Raw genomic sequence first — 15,817 nt, 5'->3', positions numbered from 1 at the left:
GGCTCTTAATTTAAAAGCAGCTTTACAGGGGGGAGTTTATACTCTAATCCTGAATGAATGTTGTATTTTCATACCAGATGAGCCCTCTAATATGGCTCATTTAATGACTTACAGGAAAAATCACATTTCTACATTGAAGGATACTCTGCCTAAATGAAATCTCAGGCAAATAATTCAGCACTGGGATTTCTGGTTTAATCTCTGTTCGTGACTTTACTATTGTTTTTGGCTATATTGATTGTGTTCTATATTATTTATAGAGTGATAATCCCTTGTGCTTTTTGATGTATATTTGCAACTCCAAATAAAATAATAATGTTTAAATGATCTGAAACTATTGATCGTATGTATAGTTCTACCTAGGGTAATGGGCACACACAATGCACATATGGGATACAATTGGCATAAATTCTATTGGACATCCTAGAACTGAAAATCCAGTCCCTGGTAAGCATTGTATTATTAATAGTATAATCTCCAGAAGAAAGAAAGAAAAAACTGAACTATTAAGACCCAGCTTAGAGGGACATCATGGATTCATGATGGTAAGAAAACACCCTGGCATCAAGGGACAAAATGTTTGATCACTTAAAACTTTCTATCCAAAGATTCATGCTCCAAAGGGGGGAAATAATGAGGAAAAATCATAAGTTTCTCTATGGCAGGACAATCAAAGTAACTGTCAGAATTGAAACACACATAACATGCCCCCAGTTGTGTCGGCCTTTTCAATACACTGTGTATATCTGTCCCTTCTCCAGGGGATCTTCCTGACCCAGGGATCGAATCCAGATCTCCTGCATTGCAGGCGGATTCTTTACCATGTGAGCCATCAGGGAAGCCCACAGGTTAACCAGACCTCCCCAAGGCAGGAGGACAGAAGCAACCTTGGAGAAACATGATCCCTTTTTCCTAAGGCCAGCATTGTAATTTTTAAGATTAAAATTACTTTTTCATCCTGCACAGCAGGTTGCACTGACCTAAAGGCTTGCTCTGTATGTGCATACCTGATCAAAACATTTCTGATGAACTTTATGTATCACGTTAACCTGTCAGTGTGACTGACAATTCTTTGTCTCGAAAATGTATAAAGTTGCGCCTCTAGCTTCTGACCAGTGGACGAACTCTCAGAGCTTCTGAGAGTCTGTCTCCCAAGTTATAACCACTAGTTTGACTTGAATAAAATTCTTTTTTCTTCTTAGCTTGATTGCTAATTGAATTTTCATTAACACTTCTCTAGTGCAAACCACTTGCTCTAAGCTGGCAATTTAGCAATCTCATCTCTTAGGAAAAAAAAAACTCCCATCTCTATCATTTTGCTCATTTTGTATCATTTCCCTTCTCAAATTCTTATCATTCTTTAAGGCCCAGTTTATACTCCCTCATCTCCTCAAAGCCTTCTTTAAGCCCAGTTATGTTGTAAATTCTGTACTATAAATTCCTAAGGCAAGGATCAAGGGCCGAGACAGTACTGTATTTTTTACTGTAGTCATCTCTACCTCCCTTCCCCAAATTCCAAAACTTAGCAAACTTTCAAAAACGTTTCTTGATCATATAAAAGAAGAAATTAATGAAGGAAGGCCTTCAAATATTTCAAGAGATAGAAAAACTAGTCCTGGTACACTTGCTTCTGCTCGGATGAGTGCTGAGCCCTTAGCCGTGTCTGACTCTATGCGACCCCGTGGACTGCAGCCCACCAGGCTCCTCTGTCTATGGGATTCTCCAGGCAAGAATACTGAAGTGGGTAGCCATTTCCTTCTCCAGGGGAGCTTCCTGACCCAGGGATCGAACCCACGTCTCTGACATTGGCATACAGATTCTTTATCTCTGAGCCGCCAGGGAGGCCCCAATTTTAAGATACAGTGTTCCAAAATACTATTGAAAATTAGGGTAAAAAAAAAACAGAAAACAAAACAGAGAAGCTTACAGATAGTTGCTTCTGGAAAATGTGACTGGAAGAAGGAAGGAGGAGAGAGCGTTTCCATTGCTTATCATTGTGACTTTTCTACTATAAACACTTGATTTTTCTTACCACGTGCATATATCGCCGTGGTTTTTAAAATGTGGAAGCATTCATGCACATTCACACTCAAATGTACAAGATGCATCAAATAGGCACAAGGATTATTTCACTCCCTCAGATCAGATCAGATCAGTCACTCAGTCGTGTCCGACTCTTTGCGACCCCATGAATTGCAGCACGCCAGGCCTCCCTGTCCATCACCAACTCCCAGAGTTCACTCAGACTCACGTCCATTGAGTCAGTGATGCCATCCAGCCATCTCATCCTCTGTCGTCCCCTTCGCCTCCTGCCCCTAATCCCTCCCAGCATCAGAGTCTTTTCCAATGAGTCAACTCTTCGCATGAGGTGGCCAAAGTACTGGAGTTTCAGCTTTAGCATCAGTCCTTCCAATAAACACCCAGGGCTGATCTCCTTTAGGATGGACTGGTTGGATCTCCTTGCAGGCCAAGAGACTCTCAAGAGTCTTCTCCAACACCACAGTTCAAAAGCATCAATTCTTTGGCGCTCAGCTTTCTTCATAGTCCAGTTCTCACGTCCATACGTGATCACTGGAAAAACCTTAGCCTTGACTAGACAGACCTTTGTTGGCAAAGTAATGTCTCTGCTTTTGAATATGCTCTCTAGGTTGGTCATAACTTTCCTTCCAAGGAGTAAGCATCTTTTAATTTCATGGCTGCAATCACCATCTGCCGTGATTTTGGAGCCCAGAAAAATAAAGTCTGACACTGTTTCCACTATTTCCCATGAAGTGATGGGACCAGATGCCATGATCTTCGTTTTCTGAATGTTGAGCTTTAAGCCAACTTTTTCACTCTCCTCTTTCACTTTCATCAATAGGCTCTTTAGTTCCTCTTCACTTTCTGCCATAAGAGTGGTGTCATCTGCATATCTGAGGTTATTGATATTTCTCCCGGCAATCTTGATTCCAGCTTGTGCTTCTTCCAGCCCCATGTTTCTCATGATGTACTCTGCATAGAAGTTAAATAAGCAGGATAACCATATACAGCCTTGACGTACTCCTTTTCCTATTTGGAACCAGTCTATTGTTCCATGTCCAGTTCTAACTGTTGCTTCCTGACCTGCATACAGGTTTCTCAAGAGGCAGATCAGGTGGTCTGGTATTCCCATCTCTTTCAGAATTTTCTACAGTTTATTGTGATCCACATAGTCAAAGGTTTTGGCATAGTCAGTATGCATCAAGTTGGTACAAATTGCTTGGAAACATTCTAGCAAATGATAAACAGAAATCATATTTCAGGGTTTAAGGTTATTTTTCACAAAATATAATTGTAAAGCGAAATGTTAAAAGTCAGTTAATTATAAAAGGGACTTATTGAAGCTCTTATAGGGATACAATGCTTTGAAATGGAATTCTGTTTTCGGTAAGCTATATTATATCTGATCATTTGGATTTGGATGTTTTGAAGATGAAATTTCAGTAGTAACTTCCTTAGAATATTGGAAAGATTTAATAGGTTGTGCAAGAGAACAATATATATTTTTTCAAAGTGATTTACTTAGGTGTAGGCTAAAACTTTAAACATTTTCTTAGCAGTCGTCCAATTCATAGAACCATGTTTGTGTTTAGTGATAATCTCATTGATATACGGAAAACTAGCCTAGTAATTTGAAAGACATTTAGGAAGGAGCAGAGAGCCAAAAACACCAAGAACAAATCCACAAAAGAGAAAGCGTATGCAAGCATGTCACACTCCGAGAGCTTCAAGGACCAAAGAGAGCTGGGTAAGCAGCATCCTGACAAGCACAAGAATCTTTCTCCTTTGCTTCCAGTCACCTGCCTGTGCTGCTGATCATAGGAGAGATCCAGAGAAAAACAGGAGGTGGAAAAAATGAAAGGAAGAACATAAAATTATTGAAGGCAATGCAAATTAGCTTTTTAATTATTAATACAAGGAGGAGGAAAAAGAGAAGAAAAAGGTAAATTTCTTGTCAACTCTTTTAATATCAAAAAAGCTTATCTGGAGATAAAAATAAAAGATATATTTCTCTCCAGAAGAAAAAGAATCCTAGATTAAAGCTAATATTGTATTTCAGTATTTCACCTTGTTCTCTATTCCCAGAACTCTTTCTATGGGTCTTTTAGGCAATAATTACAAGTACAGCGGGGATGACAAGAGTGTGGTCCCTGAGATAACGCTGGGTCTTCTTGCCTTGAACTGACATGTGACGTCCTCAATCCTCCTTATTATCTTCAAAACAAGTGAAATTCTTATCCAAATAGTGGAAAAGGTCTCTGAATACTCTTGCAGACACAGGAAAAATCATTCAAGATCTGCAATTTGTAGAAAACTTTCTACTTAAAAAGTGTGGTTAAAGCACCCAACCAGGACAGGTTTGAAGGGAGGTCCAATTCTTTCATTTCTAATGTCCCCACAGATATAAAGAAAGCTAGAATTCCAAAGCACAGTTATTCAAGTATCCAAATTATGTTTAGTAGTAGACTCCTGTAAGTTTTGATCCCTAGTTCTCAACCTCACATATCAAAAATCCAAGCCTATAAATCTGATTATCTTGGGTCTGGGTTGTACACTAGATGAATGCATCTAATTGTTTTTAGGATTGTGTGATTTCCCTAGGATGTATGTTTGCCTGAAGGGTCAGCCAGCACGATGAATGACCCTCTGCAGTTATAATTGTCACCACTAGGTGAAGCTACCGCTGCTTTTGGTCTCCTCTGGAGAATTTGTTGGTTGGCTACTGGATGACATTGATGTGAAATTTAGGGTTGCTTTGTTCTGAGAGCAAGGTGACAAGTCTATTTGGCTAATTTCAGTAAGTTCAAAGGGCTAAGTATTGAAGTACACATAAATGGCCTTAAGACTAACACATGACTTCTCTGTTAGATAAATTTATTTAAAAAAATAAATAAATTTTCCTACTCTACATTCCCTACTCTACACTGACTAGTTTTATACCAATTACTAATTTGAGGGATGTATAAACAAGATATATCAGTAGAAAGAGCTAACTTCTAATTCCTCTTGGATAAAACAGAATTTGCTCACTTAACATAATTTGAAAAGTGTAACCATAAGCCCACTCACTTTTACGTCGTTTACAGATTTACTAGAGGGAACAGGTAGACTGAGAATTCCCATAAAAGAAGGTGGCAGGAGCAATCCAGCTGAAGAAGGACTGAGGGCAGGGTGTTTGTAGCTGCAATGGCATATGAAGGACATGGTTACCTGATTTTCTGGAGAGTTCAGAGAGAAAGCTGAAGGAGGTGATGAGCCAAGACTAAACTTGACTGGGATAAAAACTACTCAGTCTTCCGACCATCAACTTTGGGGAGCTATTATAAAGTAATCAGACAGCTAGTCAGATTGAAACAGTTCTGGTAAATGAGGATGGTATCCAAGTAAAAGTTCTTGTAAGAGCCTTTCTGAGACTTAGGGAAGTTGGGGGAGTGGGCCGGGAGGGACCAACCTCCTCCCACTGAAGACAACAATAACACTGACAAAATCTATGAAAACATCTTTAAAGCATCAGAGACTAAGAATTACCAAGTTAAGATTCACACACACACAAACCCTGCACCGCCTGGCATCCAAAATAAAGCAAACTCCTTCCCATCAGCCTGGGCTCTTTATGCCCATAAAGAGCGGTGAGCAGCCAGGCCCCATTTTTGGTTACCCTGGGACACAGTGTGATACTTTCGGATCTTGCCTTTAAGATTTGTTCCAGGGGGACTTCCCTGGTGGTGCACTGGATAACCATCAGCCATGGGACTTGATCCCAGGTAGGGGAAGATCCCACTTGCAGCCGAGCTACTGAGCATGAGAACCACAACTCCTGAATCCCGTGTGTCTAGAGCCCTGTGCCCCGAAGAGAGTAGCTCCCCGCCCCCCACCACAACCAGAGAAAACCCTCCCGCGGCAATGAAGACCAGGGGCAACCAAAAATTAATTTTTTAAAAAATGATTTGTTTCATGGGACCGAAGCAGGGCTTTGTCTAGAGCTAACTGCTCCCCGGAGAAGGCGATGGCACCCCACTCCAGTACTCTTGCCTGGAAAATCCCATGGACGGAGGAGCCTGGTGGGCTGCAGTCCATGGGGTCGCTAGGAGTCGGACACGACTGAGCGAGTTCACTTTCACTTTTCACTTTGATGCCTTGGAGAAGGAAATGGCAACCCACTCCAGTGTTCTTGCCCGGAGAATCCCAGGGACAGAGGAGCCTGATGGGCTTCCGTCTATGGGGTCGCACAGAGTCGGACACGACTGAAGCGACTTAGTAGCAGCAGCAACTGCTCCCCACTGCTGAGACAAGACCCTTCTGGGTACTTTACCTGCGGGCCCCGCAGATCTTGAGGTTCTCCAGTTTGACCGGTGGATGCAGGTCCTTCCGCTCCCCAAGCTCTGGGCTGGAGCGGCGTATGAGCCGCAGCCTGTGCTCTTTTTCTAGTGGCTCAGCCTCGGACTCTCTTTTCCGCACATGTTTGTGCAGCTCAGTGATCAGCTGAATACTCAAAGGGAGCGGGTCTCCCAAGTGCTGGCTCTCTCCCTTCCTCCCTCTCGTTGTTTCAGTCTCCGTCTCTCTCCTCTCCTCTCTCCGTCTCTCTCTCCAGCTCTGTCCTCTCTGGATCCGTCCTGTGAACTCTCCTCTCCTCGGCCTCCCACACCCAGCTGCTCTCCCTCTACCTAAAAGTTCCTCGGGCTCTGCCGCGGGCTTCCCTCTCTGCACAGCGCGAGGAACCTGCCTCAAGGCGCTGAGCTGGGACAGTTGCGGCCCTGAACGCCTTTCTGTGCATCTTTTGGGGATCGCTGCCTGCACTTACCTGAAAACTGTCTTTTATCCATTTTGGGGGTGGGGGTGAGGTGGTGTTTAAAGTGAGAGGGTAAATCCATGTCCCTACTCGTTAAAGGCCAGAGTAGAAGTAACTTTTAAGTCTTTTTAGTAATGGGAAGCCAAGCAATATTCATTGACATCAATTGGTTTTATCAGTTGGAAGCATAAAATTTTCCTTTCAAAATAAAGTATGTAACAAGCACAGAATCACTGGCTTATTTTGCAACATTATTCTTGTTTGAAAATGTATGGTCAGTTATTTAGATAATCTTTCACTTCTGGAAAATGCCAGAAGGACCAGAAATTTTCACTTGTTTATTCAATAAAAATTTAAAATGTGGGTACAGTCACCCATCGGCACACCTGGGGCTTTGGTTCCAGGAGCCTCACAAGCACCAAGACCCCGCAGTGCTCAAGTCCCTACTATGAAATAGTATCACAAAGACCACAGTCAGCCCCCAGGACCTGCAGGCTTCGCATCCAGGCACTCACCCACCTGTGTATCATTCATGATTCAAAGTCAGGTTTGCTTAATTTGTGTTCTACTTCAGCAACGCAAGATTGTTTTTATTGTTGCAGCCTTTTGTTGTTGTGTAAATGTGTGTAAGACTTAACTAAAGCTCTACATTTTTGAAAAACCGTCTATCAGTTACTGACTTAAAATTCTACCATTATGCTCATTTAATTTTCTGCTGACGCTGAATTTTAAAAAAACTATAAAATGCTTTCACGATAAAATGTACCACCTTGTATTTTGCATAGACCCTCGGTCTTTGTGGTATCAGAAACCTTTTTTTCTTTATTAAAGCTTTTAAAACCATGTTATAGATTCTGACGTCATTTTATTTGAAGTTGTACAGAGACATAGCAATAATTCCATGAAGTGCTTTCAACAGAGTTTTAGAGATCCTTTTGAAAAGAAGTGAGAGACAGAGAAGAGGAAGTGGTTTTAAGCCCGTAGGTTGGCGGGTGTTCAGCGTGATACCATCTACCCTGGACATATGCAGAGCTGTGTTCAGGGGAGGAAATTCAATGGCAGAAAGCAAGGAGGAGATTCAGGGACATCGCATTTGTCAGGAGGCCATTTATCATTTCATTTATCCTGAACTCTCCCCACCTGCAACACAGGCAGCACTAGAAAATAATCTTTAAGGCATCTGGGTTTCTGAAATAGTGTCCAGCTAGCTTCATTTGCTGATTTTTCACCTTGCAGCCCTGTAGAAGGGACAGTCTGGACACAGGTCTAGGGAGAAAGCTGAGGATGTCTGAAGGTAACAACAAAAGGCAAATAAAAATTTGATTATAATGTGGAACCTGGAATAAACATTGCATAATATCCTTAACAATTCAGCAACATGGGAGTATTTGTTACCTTTCATTTGCCTCAAGGGCAGCACTTTACTACAACCCAACAGAATCACTGGTTATTGTTATTAAGGTAGCTGATACATGTCAACAAGTTTAAAGTTTATTTTATAAAACATTTATAAACTGTCTTCCACATTACCTCAAATTGATTCCAATAGACAATGCATGCATGCATGCTAAGTCGCTTCAGTCGTGTCCGACTCCGTGTGACCCCATAGACAGCAGCCCACCAGGCTCCTCTGTCCTCAGGATTCCCCAGGCAAGAACACTGGAGTGGGTTGCCATTTCCTTCTCCAAATAGACAATAATCCTATGTAATAATTAGGAAAGTATTCATGCCTCTAATTTGGAAAAGAAATGATTTATTTTCAGAAGATGGCTTTAAGTCCAATTCTCTTGATTCTAGGTCCAGTTTGTAATTAAAAATTTGGGTCACTATGATTCTAAATCTATTGGGGATACCCTAAGGGGATAGAAATAGCTGTGATTTTCATAAGAAAGATTTCCATTAAAATTAATTAAAAAAAAAAAAAACTTTGAGCATTTTGAAAAATAAGTGTTTCACCTTTTTGGAAACTTCGACTCACTCACTCTCGCCAGTTTGTTGAGGGCCTCTGCAGTGCGCAATGCTCTGAGAGGTGCTGGAGAGGGGTGCAGGCATAGTGCTTGCCCCCAGGCTTCTTCAGGAGTTGATAGTTTAAGGAAGGACGTGAAGAACAAGCGTCAGAGTGTGAAGTAAGTGCCAATGGAACTGACTCAACAAATGCCTGCAGTTAGGGACTGGAATGGAAGCACGTGTCACTTTCAAGGTGACTTCCTGGAGGAGGCATTTGCCTGGCAATGAGAAGTTTACACAGGGGACATTGAGAAAGACGAACTACTCCCAGTGGCAGCCTCAGTAAAGGTGAGGGAACACTGGGTTCGCGCAGAAATGGAAAGTTCCCTGATTTGCCTGAAACAAGGGGCATGCATAGGGCAATCTAGAAAGAAAAAACAAAAAGTATTGCAAATGCGCTCACCTGTTCAGCAGATATTTATATGTGTTTCCTGAAGGTCTCATACACCAGGCTCTGCTCTAGGCTCCAGGTGTTAAGAGGCAAGCAGAGCAGACAAACTCCCTGCCAGCAAGGAGCACTTGTTTTAGAGGCATGCTGCTGCCAAGCTGTGCTCCGTTGTGTCTGACTCTTTGCGACCCTATGGTCTGTAGCTCGCCAGACTCCTCTGTCCATGGGATTCACCAGGGAAGAATTCTGGGGTGAGTTGCATTTCCTCCTCCATGGGATCTTACTGACCCAGGGACTGAACCCAGGTCTCCCGCATCTCTGGCATTGCAGGTGGATTCTTTACTGCTGAGCCAGGTGGGAAGCCCATGTTCTTCTAGTAGGGAGACAAATAAAAAAAATAAATCAATACATAGTTACTCAGGAATTGATAAATGCTAAGGAATAAAAGAGCAAGCTAATGGATAGACACTGGATGGTGGCAGGGGTGGATTGAAGACTGCTCCTCTTTTTAGAGCCAAAAAGGAGAGTCTCTGAGCAAGAGACAGATCAGAAGACCAGAAGGAAGTGGCCTGTGAATTCTATGCAGCAAACACTCAAAGCTTATTCTCTTATCAGGAAATTAAAGGATTAGAAACCCTTTTTGGTGAGAAATAGTTTTAAATAATACACTATGAAGTCACCTGGACCCTACTCATCTTCCTCTTCTGGAACTCAGTAGCTCAATCTGACAGCCTCTTCTCTCCATTCTCTGTCATCACTCCCATTCTCACAGGTAGGGGAGAGTTCTGAGCGCACACAGACACACACGACTGGGCTGGGTCTGGTGACAAAGTCACAGAACCACTCCCAGCTTGCTACACTTCCTCATCCCCCTTCCCCCACTGCAAAATGAGACTTCCGAGAACTGGCACCAAGGGCCAGTTCACCCCAGTCTTCCCTGTGGCTCAGATGGTAAAGAATCCGCCTTCAATGAAGGAGACCCAGGTTCCATCCCTGGGTCGGGAAGATCCCCTGGAGCAGGGAATGGCAACCCACTCCAGTAATCTTGCCTGGAGAATCCCACAGACGAAGGAGCCTGGTGGGCTACAGTCCGTGGGGTCGCAGAGTCAGACACGACTCAGTGACTAACACTTACCCCAGTCACCTGTTTCCATCCTCCACCCTGCCCCGTGGTACCCCTTTAACCACAGGAGATTCCACTCTGAGGGATTCCGTTCAGGCCTGTGCTTCTGGCCCCAAGTATAGGCCACCTCCTTGGTTTTGCTCCTTCTGCTTTATTAGGGTTGGAATGATAAAATATAAAAAGAGGAAAGAAATGAAGGCTTGAGAGCTAAGTAGGATTTAACCATGGCAGGATTTGAATGTCAAACCAAAGCACAGGTTACATCAGAGATGCACCATGGAGAAGGCATGAAAACCAGTGTGTGAAGGAGGCCTAAGGACAATAGGAGCCAAGCCTGTTACATTTCACGTGAGAAAACGTGTGTGTGTGTGTGTGTGGCCCTCTAACGTACTAGGATCTAAACAAAACCCCAGACAAGCCTTGTAAGAGGTCCGGTGGCCTTTAGGCTGCCAGAGGGCCACGCACTGTCTCTACACGGGAACTGCCCCTGTGTGTAAACAGGCGAAGAACCCATGGAAAGGTTAGGCACAGGAGCGTGGCGTGATCAAGTGAGTGTGTGAGTGTGAGTGCGTGAGAGTCGCTCAGTCGTGTCCGACTCTTTTCGACCCCATAGAAGGCAGCCCACCCGGCTCTTCTGTCCATGGAATTCTCCAGGCAAGAAGACTGGAGTGGGTTGCCATTTCCTTCTCCACATGGCATGATCAAGCAGTGTCTGAAATAATCTGCTGCCCGGCACCATATGAGTGGACTCCAAGGACATGTCTCGAAAAGCAGCAAATCTTGTTTGAAGGCCATTGTGAGGAGTGATGAGGGCATGGTCTGCTTTCATGATTGTGGAGAACAATTTTTTATGTTGGATACAAAAAGATTAAGAAGGAAGAATCAACAGAAGTTGGTAGCAAACCAGAGTGGAGCAGAATCAAAACAGCGATACGGTCCAAATCATCGACAGCGGCGGAAGACATGAAGCAGATGAAGCTAAAGCAAAAGGCTGCAGTCTGGGGAAAGAGGACAACGTGTGAGTTGTTAGCAGAACATCCGTGCCAAGGCCGTCCACCGGGCTGTTGGAATTGCAGCAGCAGAACCTGGAAGGAGAGACTGGGAGAGAGAAAGGTGGGATGGTTGAGGGTAAATGAGAAAACTCCTTAATGAACATATTCTCTGAGGGAAAGAGTAAAGTGAGACAAGAGCAGAGAACAGAGGCTTTTTCTCTGTGGAAGGCCCATACACAGGGTGGAGAGGAAGAGAAGACTCATGAAAGATGGGGAGACGTGAAGGTAGGACACAGCCCCTTTATGCCCAGGAGGCAGGCAGTTTACAGACGGAGGGAAGGGGGTCTAGCCCCTCTGTTAAAGGCCATTAAACCTGGCTGGGAGTTACCCTTTCCAAGTGGCTGGACCAAAGTCAGATTTGTTATCTTTTCCAAGTGGCTGGACAAAGGTCAGATTTCACGGTAATATGGTATGGAGAATTTAACTGAGAACGCAGAGTCAGTCCGGCTCTCCTGCCCCACACTCTCACAGCCTCATACCTTATGTTCTGTAAACAGCAGTATTGCTGACCTTGGTAGCAAGGGGCCTGCATGCCCCTTTGGCCACTGGCCACTTTTGTCTGTGTTAGTATACCAACGTTCTTTGAAAACTCGCTGTTGCTGCTGCTACTTCTGCTGCCTGGAGAAAATAAACATGTGTGCAGTCCCCACAGCTCCTGAGTCTTCTTCCAACTTCCCCAGTCATGCCTTATCTACCCTGGGTTCAGTGAAGAGTGAGAGTGGCAAGACATAGGGACACAGCACGGGGAGGAATTCAATATGGTGTCTTAAAATAACCCAGCATCAAAATAAAACAAAGCTAGGTTCTGAAGGTTTTGCACCTGGGGACACGGGGGTGGGGAAGATAAAACAGCAGGAGCAGCAGCCGCTGGGGTGTTGGAGTCCTATCTGGCCTTGCCGTGGTCTGGCTTTTACTCTGAAGCTGCTTGTTCATTGCAGTTATGCAAAGTTCTGAATCCTACCGGAACAGAAAGTGAAAGCAGAAATAAGTTCCCCTCCATTCAAATCTGCAACGACGTGGATTGAGGTAACACAGCAACATTTCTCTTGAATCTGTCTTAAAATCCTCATCTTTCAGTGAGAATAATGACCTGAACTGAAGGTATAAAACTTCTGTGTTGAGGGGCTCTTGTAATCTAAGCCGGGGATCTGGGGAAGGTGGGTGTATCTGGCACTGCTGTTTTAGGACGAATGTGCAGTTAGGATGAGATTTAAGAATCCATTTGACTGACTCACTCTCTTCTGGAGAGTCTCTTAGCTTTTCCCAAATGTTTGCTGCAGTTCTTGGATCTTCTATCTCCGTGTATTTTGTTCAGTGCAGCAAAGCACCATATAAGGGAAACTCCTCTGACAAATGGGCCGAGAGCTACATTTCAGTCCTGATTCTGCTTCAGACTTCCTGTTGATTCTGGGAGACACACTCACCCTCAGTTTCTTTATCTCACTGAGAACTCGTTCTAGCCAGCCTTTAAAATTCTTACCAGTTCTAAAGTTAAAGGCCACATCAGTAAATATTGAGGCCTTTCTCTCTTCTCTTACCAAAAAAGAAATATAGGTATATATATATACTTTTCCTTTGGTGTGTCTGCTACACGTGGGGGAGAGGCTCCATAATTTAGGCCAGAGAATGTGTTATAATAATCACAATAATTTAATGTTTAACATTCATTACATGCTTTCTGTATGCTAGTTGCTGTGCTGTGCCAAATTCTTCATGTGAACTATTTCACTTAATTCTCCCAGTGTTAGTGTAAATCATTACACTATTTTATAGGTAAGGAAACTGATGCTAAAAAAAAAAACCAGAAAATTTGCCTAAGATCATTCAGCATAAGTACAATGACGCTAGAATTGGAACCCTTGCACTCTGATTCCCAGGCCTGGGACCTAACAAACAAGTTATTTCATTTTTCAAATCATCAGAAATTCAAGCTAATTGACCAGTTATGGTTTTATGTATCAGAGGCCCTTGGAACATCGGGATTTGGTAGCAATAATTTAATACTTGTCTAAAAAAGAGGGCAGAAGTGTTGTTATTCAACCATATTTAACCGTTATTTTCTTTGCTTCTTCAATAATATTTGTTGATCTGGATTAATATTGCAAATTGCAGTAACTCTTTGGACAATTAAATCAAAAGAATATGTTACTGATTTGAAAAAAGGAAATGGAAAGAGAGCCATTCATGGGTTTAAGGTGAAGCAGGGAGGAGGTAAATAGAGGCAAATGTTTTCAACATTTGCCCACATTATTTCATGAGTGTGTCTGGACATCTGAAAGTAAGCTGCACAGGTGTCTCTATTTTGTCTTAATAAGTCACGAAGAATATTCAGTATTCTTGGGATACTAGATGTTAATATCTAGATACTACACATGGGGGAGAAGTTCCACAATTTAGGCCACAGAATGTGAGTTATAATAATCACAATAATTTAATGTTTAACATTCATTACATGCTGGGTATAATGAACTAAATACCTAAATTATTTAGTGGTGGGTGTCAGAACTGAATACCTAAACTACAACGTATATTGTTTGTCCTTATTTTATATGTTTTGTAGTGTTACCCTTCTAATGAGAAGAAATTGCCTTAGTTTTATTTACAGAGGCAGTGAGTTCAATTTGATTTGTGTTTTCAAAGGTAGCCTGTGATGAAGACCAAAGTAACTTAACATTAGTTAATAACTTAATAATCAATTTGAATATTATAAATCCAAGCTTATTTCCATGGTTTTTGATATATTGGAAATAAACTGAAATAAAAGTTTAGCTTTAACAGTATTCTGTATACCAGCAACTTCACTTGCTCAGTCGTGTCCGACTCTTTGCAACCCCGTGGACTGTAGCCGACCAGGCTTCTTTGTCCATGGGATTCTCCAAGCAAGAAGACTGGAGTGGGTTGCCATTTCCTTCTCCAGGGGATCTTCCCGACCCAGGGATTGAACCCAGGTCTCCCATATTCAGATGCTTTAACCTCTGAGCCACCAGGAAAGTCTCTATAGAATAGGGCCATTCAGCCAACCTTATTTATCAAAAGAGGGGAAATTCAATGCCATTAATGATAGTAATATCTAGTATCCCAAGAATATTGACTATTCTTCATGACTTATTAAGACGAAATAGAGACGGCTGTGCAGTTTACTTTCAGATGTCCAGACACACTCGTGAAATGATGTGGGCAAATGTTAAAAACGCTCAGCATGCAATGATTTTACACACCTACCATCTCTTCGTTGCACAGGAATGCAGAGGGGATTCCACAGATGCAATTTTAAGGCAGAGTCCTTTCATTTGAGTTCTAAAAATGTTTATTTGTAATAACCAGATGATAGCTCACTTTCCACTTTATTTTGTGGAGATTTGGCCTCATTATGACAAAGTAGATTTTCCCCTTTCACATATATCCTTTTGTTGTTTTAAGGTTTTATTTATGAATTGAAATGTTTTTATTTTCATGCTATACATGCTTATTTTTTTTCTTTCTAGATTAAATCTGTTTATTGAAACATATTGTCCGGATCCTGAGTGACCTAACTGGAGCCAACACGGTGCTATGGAGGACTATTAGATTTAGCCTGAACATTTGTCTTCCGGAAAATTGATTTAGTATTCTATTCCTCTATCATGGCTAATTCATGCAGAAAATTAATATTTAATATTTACGTAGTATTTTACTGCTCAGCAGTCATCATGCCCCAAATATGTATTTGTTCTCAGTTCACAAGTTCACCTATTGATCAGTTCAATAAGGACCCCAAGGCTTTTCCAGTAGCCACCAATGGGGAAATATTTCCTTGGCATGAGCTAAGGCTCCCCACTGTGGTCATTCCCCTCCACTATGACCTTCTCATTCACCCAAATCTCACCTCCCTGGACTTCGTTGCATCCGAGAAGATCGAAGTCTTGGTTCGAGATGCTACCCAGTTCATCATCTTGCACAGCAAAGATCTTGAAATCTTAAATGCCTCTCTTCAGTCAGAGGAGGATGTGAGATACAAGAAACCAGGGGAAAACCTAACTGTTTTGAGTTATCCTGCTCATCAGCAAATTGCCCTGCTGGTTCCAGAGAAACTTAGGGCTCACCTGAGATACTCCGTGGCTATTGACTTCCAGGCCAAGCTAGCTGATGGTTTTGAAGGCTTTTATAAAAGCACGTACAGAACTCTTGGTGGTGAAACAAGGTAAGAGGCAGCTCCAATTGTTTACAGTCTTTTGTAATACTTTCCTCATGGGTTATGTCTCTACCAGGAGCAAGCTTCAGTAGCCATTTATGAAAAGTCAAAAAAAACCTGGAAAACTCAGAAGGTGAAGTTCTGCCATTCCTAAAGTAAGTCACAATAAAGATGAAAAGACAGAACGCAGAGGCATAAATTGCTAGAGGAAAAATAACCAACAGGAAAGGCCAGTATTTGACTATGACAAGATTGACATGCTTATCTG

General features: G+C 42.5%; 2 protein-coding genes across 4 annotated transcripts in view; one reads left to right on the top strand and one right to left on the bottom strand.

The window, feature by feature from the left end:
• ERAP1 (endoplasmic reticulum aminopeptidase 1) overlaps positions 1–6,685 on the bottom strand; it is a 129,783-nt gene extending 123,098 nt beyond the window's left edge. Inside the window, exon 1 of the mRNA XM_027545550.1 lies at positions 6,332–6,685. The gene's annotated coding sequence lies outside the window, so the exon portion shown is untranslated. The remainder of the gene's footprint in view (positions 1–6,331) is intronic.
• A 4,879-nt stretch (positions 6,686–11,564) lies between these two features.
• Positions 11,565–15,817, top strand: part of ERAP2 (endoplasmic reticulum aminopeptidase 2) — a 53,632-nt gene continuing 49,379 nt past the window's right edge. Inside the window, exons 1-3 of one of the 3 annotated variants that reach the window (XM_027545545.1) lie at positions 11,565–11,603; positions 12,317–12,404; positions 14,864–15,558. In XM_027545545.1, the coding sequence (XP_027401346.1) occupies positions 15,002–15,558 (557 nt within the window). In that variant the 5' untranslated portion in view covers positions 11,565–11,603; positions 12,317–12,404; positions 14,864–15,001. Of the gene's footprint in view, positions 11,604–12,249; positions 12,480–14,863; positions 15,559–15,817 lie in introns of those variants that run through there. The other 2 variants (XM_027545544.1, XM_027545547.1) reach the window with 2 other exon arrangements.

This window comes from Bos indicus x Bos taurus, chromosome 7, assembly GCF_003369695.1.
Source record: "Bos indicus x Bos taurus breed Angus x Brahman F1 hybrid chromosome 7, Bos_hybrid_MaternalHap_v2.0, whole genome shotgun sequence".
Lineage (NCBI taxonomy): Eukaryota > Metazoa > Chordata > Mammalia > Artiodactyla > Bovidae > Bos > Bos indicus x Bos taurus.
Note: the sequence above shows the minus strand (reverse complement) of the source record. Positions and strands in the feature narration are given on the sequence as shown.